General features: G+C 33.7%; 1 protein-coding gene across 3 annotated transcripts in view; it reads right to left on the bottom strand.

The window, feature by feature from the left end:
* Positions 1–15,973, bottom strand: part of ANKRD12 (ankyrin repeat domain 12) — a 158,336-nt gene that overhangs the window by 88,289 nt on the left and 54,074 nt on the right. For all 3 annotated transcript variants that reach the window (XM_037805909.1, XM_037805911.1, XM_037805910.1), the window contains exon 3: positions 7,604–7,751. In XM_037805909.1, the coding sequence (XP_037661837.1) occupies positions 7,604–7,751 (148 nt within the window). The remainder of the gene's footprint in view (positions 1–7,603; positions 7,752–15,973) is intronic.

The raw sequence follows: 15,973 nt of genomic DNA, 5'->3' as shown, positions 1-15,973 counted from the left end.
TCAACCATGCAGCTTATGATAATAGATAATACTAATACTGCTTATTGAAATATACCTCCTTTGAGGCTGTATATTTTTTCAATCTCAGCATAATGATAAAAGAGTACTCTATCACCATTTTTTGGTTTAAATTTGGACGTTCAAAACCTCGTAAGACATTAGAATATTTTGGATGACTGCAAAACCATGGTAGCCTACAGACTTTTGAATAATTTATACAAATTAAAAATGATATGAATTACAATAACGGTCACTATAGAAGAACAGAGTCCATCAGTTAAGATAAAGATAACAGAATTCTGTCTGACAATTCATGACAGAAATAAGAAAATGCAGAAATTGATCTTGGCTATATAACCAGAGCGGATACTTTTTAACTCATAAACAATATGCCATTTTAACTCACAATAATACTGTGATCATCACACACTTAATTTATTGACATATGCTATTCTTTACAGGATTATTATTATTGGCATTAGTCAAGATTTCAATTAGGAATAAGGAAACAAAAGTGCTGAAAAACAACAACTTAGAGAACAGGTAACCCCTGAACATAGTACTTGGAATATTTAAAGATAAGCCTAAAAGTTTAATGATAAAGAAGTTCACTCAACCGATAGAGAAAAATCATTACTGAAACAAGATTTAGATCAATTCTAAAAGTAAGTGGGTCATTTAATTCTTCTATATAAATTTCCAAGTAGGAGATTCTGACACAATTTGAAAATTCAAACTTACCCTTCAATCTAATGCTAATCACTACACTTTCTTTTAATCCTGAGAAATGAACTGTGATCTGTATTTGTTTATTAATACATATTTCAAGCACCTGTTCCAAAATGATGGCCAGATTATGCCCCATGAGACCAGGGATTATGTCAGCTTTATTTATCAATGTTATACAGAGCCTAATACAGTAGCTGGCAAACAAAAGGTGCCCAAATATTTGTTCAATGGGTTAAATAACAAGGCTTCCAATGAATACTTATCTTTTGGAACTGAATGCATTAAATTAGCAATTAGAAGAATCCCATTTCATTTAAAGACAAGCAAAAAATTAAAAATAACTTCCAGAGCTTGCAAAGCAAAGAAAAAGTGACCAATTTTTCCAAATTAAATTAAAAATATTACTGAAAGCAAATCATATTATTTTTACAGTTTAACACACAATGGATAAACTTAACTTTCAATTATACATTAATACTGAAAGCAGTGCAAAAGTTTATCCAACTCTTACTTTGGATGTAACTAATTCACCCCAACTCCGCACACTCTTTGGCTTCTACTCAATTCAGTATATTTATATTTGGACATTTGAATATGTATTCTACAAAAATTTAATTCAGTAGTTGCGGAAAATTAAAAGTTGACAAATCCTGTACTTTATTCTACTACTTCCTTCTATGTTATACTGGGCCTTGTCAATCGCTGTCTATGAGTTTGATATAAAACACTGCATGCTAACCAGAGCAATGATCTCTCCCAGGGCAATTATATATTCTTTATAGCGAGGCAAGACAAGTAATACTTTTATCTTAAGAGCCATCTTTTTAAGTTAATATTCTGCTTTGGGTTCTAAGAGAGTACGAGAAAAACTCCAAAAATGATTTAAAAAGTCAGCACTTTTTGTTTGAAATTATATATAGTATATAAATATATACAAAATAAATATTAGGGATGGTAAGTCTGTAATAAATAATCTCTATTAAAATCCACCATAAGGTGATTATTTTTATTAAGCAAAGCACAGATTTTATCTGCTACTTTAGTGTAGTCACCAGAAAAACTGTCTACATTTTCCTTTTAAAAAGTTTCTCTCCCTAAATTTGCTTGAGTCATATTAAATAGGGCAAATCCTCTAATGAGCTCAGGAAAATAGAACTTCCAAGGCTGACTGGCAGATAATTTTAGTTTACAAATGTAAAAGCTCTACAACTGCCACCAAGTACTTCCCCCAAACAGATCATATTGTGATATCTTGAATTTTCTTGTACCACCATATCAACGTGTGGCAAAGGAAAATAAAGGATGCTTACTGAAAGGAAACAATATTAAAGGAAAGAACAGGAAAAATGCTGTATCTTTCTAGTTAAACATGCAAACTAAAGTGATGACCACTGGTTTACTTCTATAGAATGGAAGATCTATCGAACCAAAAGAAACAGCAGGGCCCCTAATGCAATTTGAGGTTACAGAACATTCAAATACTGCTGGAGGCTTTACAACTAAATATAATTATTTTGGAAAAACACAAAGGATCAGAGAAATGTTTAGCCCTTTTAGCCTTGTAACCCTAGCTCCTGGGAATGAATAATAAATAATTTAGGGTGTAATAAAAGTAAATTTTTTTTCAAAGAATGCATTTGATAGCATTATTTATAATAAAATAATTGTAGATTTAGTATGATGGCTAAGAAGAGGTATTCTTATATGTAGCCTCAAGATAGCTGTACAATATCTTTCACACCAAGGAAATGGCTTTCCCTTGGATGGTATGAGACTGGAAAAGAAAAAAAGTATGATTTTATAACCGATAATGCAGGACTGAAGTTCACTTAAGTAGAAATATTAATAAATTATTGAAGATAACAGTAGTTAGTTACTGACTAACTAGGCACATTAGGTGCCTACCCAATACTCATTTTCTCCTTCCTACCAGGAATACCCCAGTTTTGATCAGGGTGACAATATGCCCAGCCAAAAATATTTGACTTAAGACTCCTGTGCAACTAGAATAGTCTAACCAATGAGATGCAGGAAGTTCCACAGAGGCTGTCTAATCAATAAAATGGTTAAGTCTTACTAGGAGAAAGATACTTCAGTTCTTGCTACTCCCCCTCCTACTTCCTGCCCAAGAAGATACGGCTGATATCTAGTGACTATAAGGTAAAAAACTTAAGGACAAAGCCCAAATATGAGCTACAGTGGCAGAACAGAAAGATAAAAAGAGCCCGGACCCTAACGGCATTATTAAGGTACTATACCAACACTGGACTGCCTAAACCTGGTCTTCTGATTGCATTAGATTAATAAGCTTAGATTAATCTTTCAATAATCTATTTAGCAATTTATTACTTATGTATTTTAGCCAGTCTTAGTCACTCTTCTGTCATGTTGGTTAATATATCACAAACTGATTTTATACATATCACTTAAAAGTTCTCTGAAGTTGGTATTTTTAGAATATTCACTTTTACAGAGGAAACTGGGACTCAGAAGTCAAATTATTTGGCCAGCAATAGGGGCCTGAGCAGGGACTCAACCCTGGTTGGTCAGACCCAAACTGTCTGATAATAACCATATGCTATGATTCACCTCCATTATTATTACAATAACTTACCCTGTCAGGATTCTAGAATAGGAGAGACTGAAAGTAAAAACTACAATGATAAAGCAACCTAATAAAGTAGGTATGAGAAGTATTAGGTCTTTTAGTTAAGAAGCACTTATTTTATGTTTCCACAGGTTCAGTGGGTCACTGTATATATTGTCTTCCTAACATTTCACGGGCAAAATTTATGGGATTATTTGATAGGGTGACAGACACTGGAATGATATAAGCAGGTATGTTGGAGATTTGCTGAAATTAATAAAGTAATTCAGAAAGATGCAGCTAAGGACACACTGACATGACTTCAAATTATGCTTTGAAATTCTTTCCCAAATTTTATTTGTCTAGTCAAGTACTGGAGACTGAATCATGTCGCCTGCAAAAGGCATGTTCTGATCCCAACTCCTGGTCCTGTAGGTGTGGACCTATTGTAAATAGGATCTCTTAAAGAAACTACCTTAATTAAGGTGTGGCCTAACTGAATTAGGGTGGGCTTTAATCCAGATTACTGGAGTCCTTTAGAAGCATAATGAATTTAGACAGAGGAACTATGAGGAACAGTCAGAAGCTGGAAGTCAACAGAACCCAGAAGAGAAAGGAGAAGACACTGCCATATGCAATGCCAAGTGACAGAAAAGCTAAGGAATCCCAAAGACTGCCTGCCAGCCAGCCAGAAGATACTGACCCCACGAGGAAGCAAGCCTTCCAGACTCTGAAACCATGAGCCAAAACATTCCTGTTGGTAAGCCAGCCCACTGAATGGTATTTGTTTTAGCAGAGACTAAAACATCAAGCAATGACTTTTCCAGAAAGCAGTGTCTTTAAGAGTTAATATGTAATAAATAACTGAGAATTAGAAAGCTTAAGACACACTGGGGTATCTTAAATAAAGACTAAGAATCACTTATCCAGTTGACAGCATTTCTGCTGATTCGTGGGACCAATGGGCCTTCCTTGGACAATGATTCAAATACGTTTTTAAATAAAAATAATGAATTTGTTTTACAAAAATAATATATGTTATTTTAAAAATTCCAACCATACAAAAGAGTACAGAGAAAGTAACAGATCACCCCAAATCCTGGATATAAGTGTTAACATCTGTTGAGCATCATCCCAAGCATCCATCTAAATACATATAAAGATAAGGAAGTATTAGAGAGGGAAAGAAATGAATTTATGTAAGAATAGGAAAATATCATATACATGCTCTTTTTAAATAAAAAGCTTTAAAATTAATTTTAATTCAACAAAGAAGCTACAGAAATTACTTTTTTCTCTATGAGAGATATCATATAAACACAAATATAAAGAAATTTTAAATAACATTAAGAAGTTAAGTAATCAGTTAAAAAACATCTACCAGTTTTAAACAGTACCAGTTAATCCTGTTCCATAGAGATGAGCTGAGTAGCATTACTAACACTTCCTTCTTTAAGTCAGGGCTTATAACATTTACATTTTGTTCTGTAGGCATAATACACCCACCAGGTCCAAGCTTAGCTCTACACTGAACCAGTCTCTTATATTTAAACTAATCTTCCCATATGAGTGATTATATATGCCATGTGTGCATTATAAATATAAATATACACAATGGAATGTCTAACAGAATCAAACAGTACATACTGTTCTGGAACACAATTTTCCACATAAACGTCTTACCATATCATGTATTCTTCTGCAATATTATTTTTTAAGGGTAAAAACCACATTTCTTCATTATATTTACCATAATTTAATAAATTCTATATTATGACATTTTCCTGCTTTTTCTATTATAAACAAAGCTGAGATAAACATCCTTAAAGATAAATTTTTGTCCTCATCAATAAATACTTAAGTAGAATGCCAAAAGAAGAATTTACTGTCAAATGTTAAGCATTTCTTTGGTTTTTAGATATGTAATGTCATATTTACCTCCAACAAATATTCCTATAATTTGTACCAGCTAAAGAGGGTTCCTATTTCCATCCCGTGACCACAAGGTATGATTTCAACCAGCAAAAGTTTTGTCAAGTACAAAGGCAAAAAAAAAAAAAAAAAAGGTTACCTTACCATCATTCTAATGGTACTTCTTTGATTACTACTGACACATTTTAAAATATATCTGTCAACTGTAATTCCATTACTCTGAGCTGTCTCCTTTGACCCATTTCCCCATTTTTGTGTTCTTTTTCTCATATTTGAGAGATCTTTAATTACTATAAATATATTAAGATAATGGTTGTCATATATGTTGTACATAGTCTCCCCTCCCTCTCTTTGTTAAAAATATCTTTATAGTTCAGCTAGTTTAAAATATAGTACACTCATAAAAAGACCAATGTCACCTATGGAGTTTGATGATATATAATAATCTCTGAATATATGAAAAATTTCATTTAATGGTACTCTAGATTCTACTTTATTTTCTAAAATTACTCAAATACAAAAGACAGCTGGATTGTAAATAACGTATTTTGCTTTGGGCCTAGGACAATTCTTTACAATTGTGTGTGTGTGAGTGTGTACGTAAAAACAAAGTTTACATCTATTATTATTTCACATCTATTACTGATTAAAATTTATAAATCCAGCCTATCAAAAATATAAATATATTTAAGTCCATCAAAACCTTGTTTTGAGATGGTATAAAATATGATTAAAAGAAGAATAAGGGTTTGTTATGAAACAGTCATAGAGAGAGTTGCAATATCCCGCTAAATTCAAATAAATGGAAAAATGTAGTGGGGGTGGGGGGTGGGCAGAGATATAATCTAATTAACAAAATGATTCAGATTGTTTATTCATGTCTTCCTAATTAACTTTTTCTACTTTATTTTCCTCTAGATAAAAGACAAATAATTCACCTGATCTAATAACAAAAACTCTCATGGAAAGTTTATTTTTTTGAAATCTTATTTATTCCTAAAACATTGTTAAGGCTATCTTTAAATCTGTCAAAACCCCTTCTTTCAAACTACTATAAGAATATCACTGTCACTGGAAAACAAAATCTGGATAACATAAATAACTTAAAAATGACTTGAGTAAAAGGACTTCCAGGGAGAAAACATAAGAAAGATTAAATCTTAAATAGATATCCAATAGCGCACCGGACCTTCTTCTCAGCGAGATGACCTAATAATCGCTGAAGACAACTTAAAGATAAGGAAAGTCATGCTTCAGAAAAAGAATTCGGATGCACAGGACCTTCTTCTCAGTGAGATGACCTAATAATCGCTGAAGACAACTTAAAGATAAGGAAAGTCATGCTTCAGAAAAAGAATTCTGATTCTCTAGAAGCTACCACTGTATTTTAAAATGGACAAAGCACATAAGATCTTAATCTCTGCAAAAAGTACGAAACTTTAAAGTTTCAAAATGTCAGGAGTGATCAGGGACAATTTCTAACTCAAGCTAAGAGAGAGAGTAAAATATATAAAAGGACACCTGTCTACTAAAAGTGTATATAACCAAAATTTGGTAATTCTAAGGATGAAATGGCAAAGAGAGTTTCAAAAATCTTCAGAGTAATTTTACAGTTTCCAGAGTCAAGATCATTTCTGTACTGATGATTAAAATGTATAGAATGATATAAGCAGGCTATAATCACTGTACATAAACTTGAATGGAACTTTCTGAAACGAGAACATTCTTTAGAAGAGTTTATCAATGATATTTCATGATAAATACATAAACCCATAAGTAAAAACACTCAAGTTTACATTAGTTTCAGGAATTGGTTAGTTTAGGGCTAAAACACAATAATAATTTATCAGATGGGGATAATAAGGTTGTTCTCTATTATGAATAATTGGGATGATGATGTCAAGTATCAATCACTGGTATACAAGAGACTTAAGAAACAAGCACTATAAACAGAGACAGCTGGCCTCCAAATTTTGTGTGTTTAATACATATTTGTAATTCATTTCTGAATCTAAAATACCTAAACTTCTTTTCGTTGATGGGTTCAATAATGTGTTCTCCAAAGTAGAACAATTCTTTCTCAAATCTAGCATATTCTAATATTCCCTATCACTGAGTACATTTCATAAATGGAATTCTCCCCCAAAATTAAGTTCTGAAAGTGGTAAGAAATCTGTAATAAACATCAAGAGAAGTAAGAGAAAAACACATTTAAAAAAAAATCTCTGATTAGAAATCATGTTTGGAAAAGGAAATATGTATCAGTTTCTGCCCAAAAAAAGATAAAATATGAAATACTGAAATACAAACAGCAAATGAATGATCAAGATTTTACCAGGAAACAAATTATTCTACCTGTGTCTGAATCTCGTTCTTCATTTCTCGATGGACTAACAGGAAAAGGAAGTTTACGTTTCATGGATGATTTCTCTTTCATTTCCTTGACCACATCACTTTGATCGATTTTCGGATTTTTGCTGTAGGATGTGATTTTATCTTTACTCTATTAAAAAATCAAATATGAATAAAGTTATAACAATATGAGCTGAGCTACAGAATTTCAAAAAATAGCTTTAAGGAACTTGTCAAACATACACAAAAGTAGAGAGAGGTATTACAAACCATTTTTTATACAATAAAAATATTATGAAGATATATGAAATATCTAGAATAAGCAAACTCACAGAAACAAAGTATATTAGAGGTTAATATTGTCCAGGGGTAGTGTGGAATGGGGAATTACTACTTAACATATACAAAGTTTCTGTCTGAAGTGAGATAAAGTAGTTTTGGTAAAGCATAATGGTAATGATAGCAAAAGACTGTAAATGTAATTCATGTCATTGGGTTGTACCCTCAAAAATGGTTAAAACGGCAAATCATCTGTTATAGGTACACTGCCACAATAGATATTTTTTAAAGCTGTAAAAGAACGCTATGTTCATTTTTGTACCATGAAAATATTTATTTGAGATCTCTCAGCCACTGAAACTTTATTTTGTTTCCCTTCTTTTCCCTGTTTTGGTCAAGACCTGCCCAAGGTTTTTAACACCTTCTTTACAGTTGCCACACCAAGCCTGGGCTAGATGCTTACGCCCAGCAACTACACTGATGGCCCTTTTCCTAGATTTAAGAAGGGCCCACATGGGGAGTTAATGCTTAACTGATACAGAGTTTCTGTTTGGGGTACCAGGAAAGATTTGGTAAGAGATGGAGTTGACGGTAGTCCAACGTTGTAAATATAATTAACACCACTGACCTGTATATGGTACTTGAAAGTGGTTTAAATGGGAAGTTTTATATTTTACATAGGTTACCAAAGTAAAAATTAAAACCTCACTCCCAACCCCCCAAAAACTGCCCGCATGCCTTATACAGGTAGCTCCCATTAAAGTCCAGAAACCAGCTGAAAATCCAGCCCTTCTGCCCCTGACTCCATTCCTTGGATTCCTATTCTTATTCAACCCTGCCCTAATTCCCTTTGATTTGTGACTATGACCAAGGTCCCTTCGCCTCTGGGGGTTAAAGTGCCAGGTATTCCTTGAGCCTCAGGGTCACAGGATATGCAGGCCATGGGGGATAGGTCAGGGAGTTTAGGAATCCATTTGCTTCTGGAAAGGCACTTCTAAACAGTTCTGCCAGAGGCCTTGGACTAGATTTCAGAGTACCTAAACCAAAGCTACTGGGACTGGAACAGCTGAGTAGCCCCGTGAATGACCATGAGATTAGCAGACAGGTCTGGCTGCAGTCCTTCACTTCCCCATACCAGCTGAGTGACTATGAGCAGGCATTCTCTGAGTTGTTTCTTCATCTGAAAAATTAGGATTATACTGATCCCTGTTAACATGCTATGAAGAGTAGCAGTTGTAAATGAAGCACCTGGCACATAGTTGCTTAATAAATGATGGCTAATTATCATGATACCTGGAGCTAAATAGAAGCCCGTGCATTTTTATATGGACTCTGGAGAGAGTGAGCTTTGGGGACTTGGGACTTGGTTTCCCTTGACCTCGGGATAAATTCTATTGTTGCTGCTATTTTCATTACACATGCATACCCCATTTGCATGGCTGACATATAAGCCTAATATAAATACAGATTTAATAATCAAAAGTCAAAATGGTAGTTAAAGAAAACAAACTTTTTGCTAAGATTGACTACCAAAGAAACTTAGGTAAATAAAAATTAGTTTTAATTTAAAAAAAAATTTAAGTCTTGGGAAAATGGAAATATTTCTAGGAAAACATGCACTACTGAAAACTGGCTCACAAAAGAAACAGAAAACTTGGATATACCAATGACCACAGAAGACAATAAATCCATAGCCAAAGATTTTGCATCTAAAAAAGCACCTGTCCCAGAAGACTATACAAGAAAGTTTTGCCAAAAACTCAAGGAATACACATTTCCCATTTCATGTAAGCAATAGTACAGAATGGAAATAAAGATAAAAAGCAACTTGATCCATTTTATAAGTTTAAATAAAACTGATTACTAAAGAATAGTACAAGATAAAAATCATAAACACAGATGCAAAAATCCTAAACTTTCAAATCAAATTCAGTGTCTTATAAAGAAAAACAATATTTCATAAACAAGCAAGATTCATCCAAAGAATACAAGGATAGTTTATTATCAGAAAACCTATTAAGACAATTCATTGTGTCAAAAGGTTAAAGAAAAACCATATGATGATCTTAATAGGTGACAAGAATAATAACTGAATAAATTCTCCATTCATTCTTGATAAATCTATTAGCAAAGTGGGAAGAGATATGTCTTCCTTATATCTTAATCTGGTAAAGGTTACTTAAGAATAAAAATCTTTTTTATTTCCCAGAGGGTAAAATCCTCTTGCTCTCTTGTTTTCATTTCTGCCAATGAAACAGACACCCACAGGTATGAATTTTGATTATAAAGTTAACCAACAAAATTCCAGTGACTTGCCTTAGAAATATGAGTCTTTGTTATTAAAATACTGTCAGTTCAGAAGTGAATCATTGGCACAATCTTCCTCCATATCCATGACATAAATAAGTCTATGATTCTGCCAAGTTTATTATTTTAAAATAATTTAAGAGTCTTCTTCATTTAAATTGAAATGATTTGCTCAGTAAACTACAACAACTATCATAGATAGTAATAAAATTATCAATGGCAAGATAAGAGTGACTTGCCATCATTGCTGCTATTAAACAATGTATTGGGAGAGCACTGACCACCACAGTAATACAAAAAAAAAGAAATGAGATAAAAATCGTCTAACTAGAAAACAAGAAAATATATGTATATGTGCATATGTTAATAACAAACTGTCTCGAAGAATATAAACCAATATGTTAGTACTAGCTATCTGGGGGTAGTAGCATTAGAGGTGTGTTGGGAGACAATTCTCCAAGGATCTCGCACATTTCTGAACACAGTGCAAAGCAGAGGCACAGACTACCTTTATTCAGGATTATCTTTTCAAGGATGTTTGTGCAGGGAACAACCTTGGAAGATAAGAGACAGTGTTTACAGTCCAGTATAATAAAGATAATGAGATACAGGTTACTATCTTTGCATCCCTCTGGGTGAAATGCGGCTCAGAGAACCGGCAAATATGCTGACAATCTGGCTACTGTTATTGCTATGATGAATAAACTTTACTTTATCTCTGACCCAGGAGTCAGATGCCTTCTGCCAGCATTCATGAAACTGGTTAGCCAGTAAATAGGGTAAAATTTCAGATCCTTTACAGTTACTGACAAGGTGATTTTCATTTTCATTATTCTTATATATATATATTTAAAAATTTTTCTCCTATGAACATGTATTATACTACTTGAATACTAAAAGAAAATAATTTCTATATTATCACCTGGATAGGAGATAAGGAGGGTCTGAAGAGATAACAAGGATCCGAGCTACACCAAGAGTGAAAGGGGAGGACAAAACTATTTATAAGGTTAGAATGTTTAACATCCACACTTTCACACTTATGAATTTAGCCCTGGTTTTGGATTTCTGTGAGGTTTTATAAAAGAAATTTCAAATATAAACACAAATATAAATTACAAATATAAATCAGTATTTAAAATTTCAAACACTGATTCATAGCTACAAACTGCAGTGAAGAAATTTCTAAACTAAAGGTCAATGGGGGAAAAAAAGAGCAAAGATAAGCAGTGAAAGGATATATTTAAAAAAAATGTGAGTAGATATTCTTGAAGAACCCTTGATTACTGTGATTTTTATATGAGGTAATGAAAACACTTCATATAAACAAAAATTGCTACAGAATGTCATTACTATTTAAAACTATGTTCTATTTAAGTACATTTAAGAATTCAAATGTGGTTCATGTTATTAATTTAGGATCTCATAACAGCAATATTTCTGCATATTAAACTGCAAATACGTTATCCATTTACCTAAAAGAACAACCCTACATTCATTTCTAAAATTTTATGGGAAAAAAAGAAACCCAACTAAACCCAGAAGCTGGCTTCAAGGCCAATAACTCACTAGGAAAAGACAATCATAAGAATATGCATTGCAAATAGATAGGTGCATAACATGGTCCCGTCTTCTTTTTCCCTCCTGCCTTTGATTCTAATTGCTTCTTTTGTCTGAAGAAACAACTGCAAAAGGGTCTATAAGCAAGAATTTTAGAATGGAAATTATGGCCCTTCTTTTAAACTATAAGTTAGGAATTAAGTATCTAGTAAAAAAATGAAGAAAATTACCTCTAACAACAGTTCTGAAACTCCAAAGCATGGCAGTAATTAAGCACCACTTATATTGCCTCAGAAAAGATTTTGATCCTTACCCAAACATGTGATCTAGCAAATATGTAGTATGATTAAACAAAAACTGAGAAGAGTTAAATATAACCCTTTATGGAAACTAATGGCTAATAAATGAAGGATCTAACAGCCTGTATTTATTCTTCCTGTTTATTTTATGAATCTAATGATTAATAAGAATTCTTAACTTATTTAAGCAATATTTCTAATAAAAATATGTCAGTGGAAAGTGTTTGCTTTTTGCCCTTGCCTCTAGACTTTTAAGAAGTCTAGTGTTCAGATCTGAGGGCAGTGCTCACACTCCTTATATTTACTGGCAGCTTTCAAAAGGTACATACACAGTATCTAAGAGGAATAAAAACGTCAAGAACTTTAGCTTATAAATTCAAACTCAAAAAGTAACAACTCCTGCATGAATTTTCACAAATGTAAAATTCATTATAAACATTTAGAAATAAAAGTTCTAATTCTTTCTGCAACTGTAACATTCTATTCTGATCCCCAAATTCCCTGAAACTACTTTTACTAAGGTATTCTAAGGCATCTCAACTGACAAATCCATTGCCCTCATCTTTCCCACTAATCTAACCTCTCTATGGCATCTGGAACTGTAGAGTCTCCCCTCCCTGAGTCACTTTTCTCTGTGTAACCTCTCTGGTTCTCTCTTGCCCTCTTCTTGCCCTCCCTCTCTACTCCACTAACATATTTGAATTCCTCAGGGTATACCCTCCTCATTCTTGCCCCATTTTATGTATCCTCTTTGGGTGACATTGCCAGACCCGAAGCTTCCATTTCTATAAATCTTCATCATTTAATTCCAGTCTAGGTTTCTGCCCACGCTGCCCTTTTTTTTTCTTTACTTTGTATTTTGAAATAATTTCAATGCACGGGATTTGCAAAAATAATACAAAACCCATATAGAGACCTACTCCTAACCCAGATACCTAGCTCCAACATCTTTTAACATTTTGCACATTTCTAGTATCATTCTATCTATCCATCTTTTAAACATCTGAAAGTTGTATACATCATGCTTCTTGAACACTTAATACATCCATGTACATTTCCTAAGAATAAGGATATTCATTTATGTAACCACCTTAAGTACTGTTATCAAATTCAAGAGATTTAATATTGATATAATGCTTAAACTCTATATTCCAATTTTTTTCATGTCCCAATAATGTCCTTTGGGGCTTTTCTCATCCATAATTAGATCCAGTTCAAGATCATGTATTGCATTTAAACTGCTGAAACATATATACAATCTCAGCTACTACCAAGCATACAATTCAGTATGATTGATTCCATTTACAATGTTGTGCTATCCTCACCAGTATCCAATACCAGAACTTTCCCATACGCCAAACAGCGATGCCTTAACCCACATGCACCAACTCCCTGCTTTCCTCCTGCCCCTATTCCTGGTAACCTATACTCTACTTTCTGTCTCTACGAATTTGCATACTTGAGCTATTTCATATAAGTGGAATCCCTATGTGCCTGACTTATTTCATTCAACATGATGCTTCCAAGGTTCATCTATGTGGTAGCATGTATCAGAAATATATTCCATTTACAGCTGAATATTCCATTGATTATATACATATATCATATTTTGTTTATCCATTCATCTGTTGATGGACAAGTGGGTTGTTTCCACCTTTTGGCTATTGTGAATAATCTGCTATAATACAGTGATATACAAATATCTGTCCAAAGCCTTGTTTCCCATCCTTTTGGATATAATCTACAGAGGGACTGCTGGACCACATGGAAGTTCTATGTTAACTTTTTAAGGAACTGTCACATTTTTCTGCAACAGCTGTACCAATTTACATTTCCACCAAGAAGAAACTGTGATTCCTATTTCTCCACAACCTTGTCAGCACTTACTATTCTTTTTTTTTTTAAATATCAGCCATTTTAGTGGATTTGAGGGGGCTTATTGTTTTGATTTGCACTTCCTTAGTGGATAATGAGGCTGAGCATTTTTTCATGTACTTATTGGCCATTTTATATCTTCTTTGGAGAAATGTCTATTCAAGTCTTTTGCCCATTTTTTTAAATTCAGTTTTACTGAGATATATTCACATACCATACAATCATCCATGGTGTACAATCAACTGTTCACAGTACCATCTTGTAGTTGTGAGTTCATCACCCCAATCTATTTTTGAACATTTTCCTTATACCAGAAAGAATCAGAATAAAAAATAAAAATACAAAAAGAACACCCAAATCACCACCACCCCCATCCCACCCTATTTTTCATTTAGATTTTGTCCCCATTCTCCTACTCATCCATCCATACACTGGATACAGGGAGTGCAATCCACAGGGTTTTCACAATCACACTGTCACCCCTTGTAAGCTACATTGTTACACCTGTCTCCAAGAGTCAAGGCTACTGGGTTGGAGTTTGGTAGTTTCACATGTTTACCTCTAGCTACTCCAATATATTAAAACCTAAAAAGTGGTATCTATATAGTGTGTAACAATCTTCACCAGAGTAACCTCTCGACTCCATTTGAAATCTCTCAGTCAATGAAGCTTTATTTTGTTTCATTTCACATCCCCCTTTTGGTCAAGACGAGGTTCTCCATCACAAGATGCTGGGTCCAGATTCATTTCCGGGAGTCACATCCTGCATTGCCAGGGAGATTTACACCCCTGGGAGTCAGGTCCCACATAGCAGGGAGTTTTGCCCATTTTTAAAATGAGATGTTAGTCTTTCTGTTGTTAAACTGTAGGAGTTCTTTATATATTCTGGATATTAAATGCTTATCAGATAATATGGTTTCCAAACATTTTTCTCTCATTCTGTAGACTGTCTTTCCACTTTCTTAATAATGTACTTCAATAAACAACATTTTTAGTTTTAATGAAGTACAGTTTATCTTCCCACCCTGCCTCTTGCTTGGATTGTTTAATAGCATTCTAACTGGCATCCACTGTGGCCCTTCCATTCTGGCTCACTGGCTACACAAAAAATCCCAAGATCCTTAGCAAGGCACACAGCCATAATAAACTGCCCCAGCCTAATGCTTAGACTCATCTCCTATGCCTCCATCCTTCACAGGTTCCATCCCAACCTAGCATAAGTACTATAGAAGATTCATGCTTGTGAGCTTTCACATTTGCTGTTTCTTCTCCTTAGACTATCTCTGCTTCCACTTTCCTGCTGGTCAAACTTCCCATCCTTAAAAATCCAGACTATCTTTTCCACTGAGACCACCCCTGAACCCCAATAAATAGAACTGATCACTTCCCTCCTTTTTGCCTCATCACTATATACTCAATGCTTTCATTAGAGAGCATACAGCAGTTCTTTTCAAAGAAAAAGAATGGTCTCTTTCTTTTGCTCTCTAAGAGCATTTCACGGGATCTGTGAGGCCAGAACTATTTAAGAATTTTCATAATAACGTTAAGGTATTATTTGTATTTTTCTCTCTCTCTCTCTCAAGAATGTATACTGGAGTTTCTCAGAGAATACATGAGAAATGATATCCCAATACACTGAAAGCAGAAGCACAAATGAAAATCTGGCTGTCTACTACTGGGCTAGACATTAAAGACATATGAAAGAATTAAAAAAATGACATTTTTGTCACTAATATTTTTGAAAATTTAACTATTATGCATGAAAACATATTATGTATTTTAACATGTAATAGTTTTGTTTTTTAAGCCAATTAATAAATTTCTCATTTAATTTCTGATACTGTTTTTTCAATGGATAAACCACATACAAAAAACCTCTTTATGATCCTCAATTGTATTTAAGAGTATTAAGTCCTGAGAGCAAAACATTTCAGAGCACTGGTAAATAGCTGAACAGTCTTCATGAAGATTTGGACCATGCCATAACCACTCTCTGTATTCTTTCCAGGGTCATAGGATAGCACCAGGCACAAAGCACAGTGAAAATCCAATA

Source organism: Choloepus didactylus, chromosome 16 (genome assembly GCF_015220235.1).
Source record: "Choloepus didactylus isolate mChoDid1 chromosome 16, mChoDid1.pri, whole genome shotgun sequence".
NCBI lineage: Eukaryota > Metazoa > Chordata > Mammalia > Pilosa > Megalonychidae > Choloepus > Choloepus didactylus.
The sequence above is the reverse complement of the archived record's forward strand: the minus strand, read 5'-3'. Positions and strand labels throughout refer to the sequence as shown.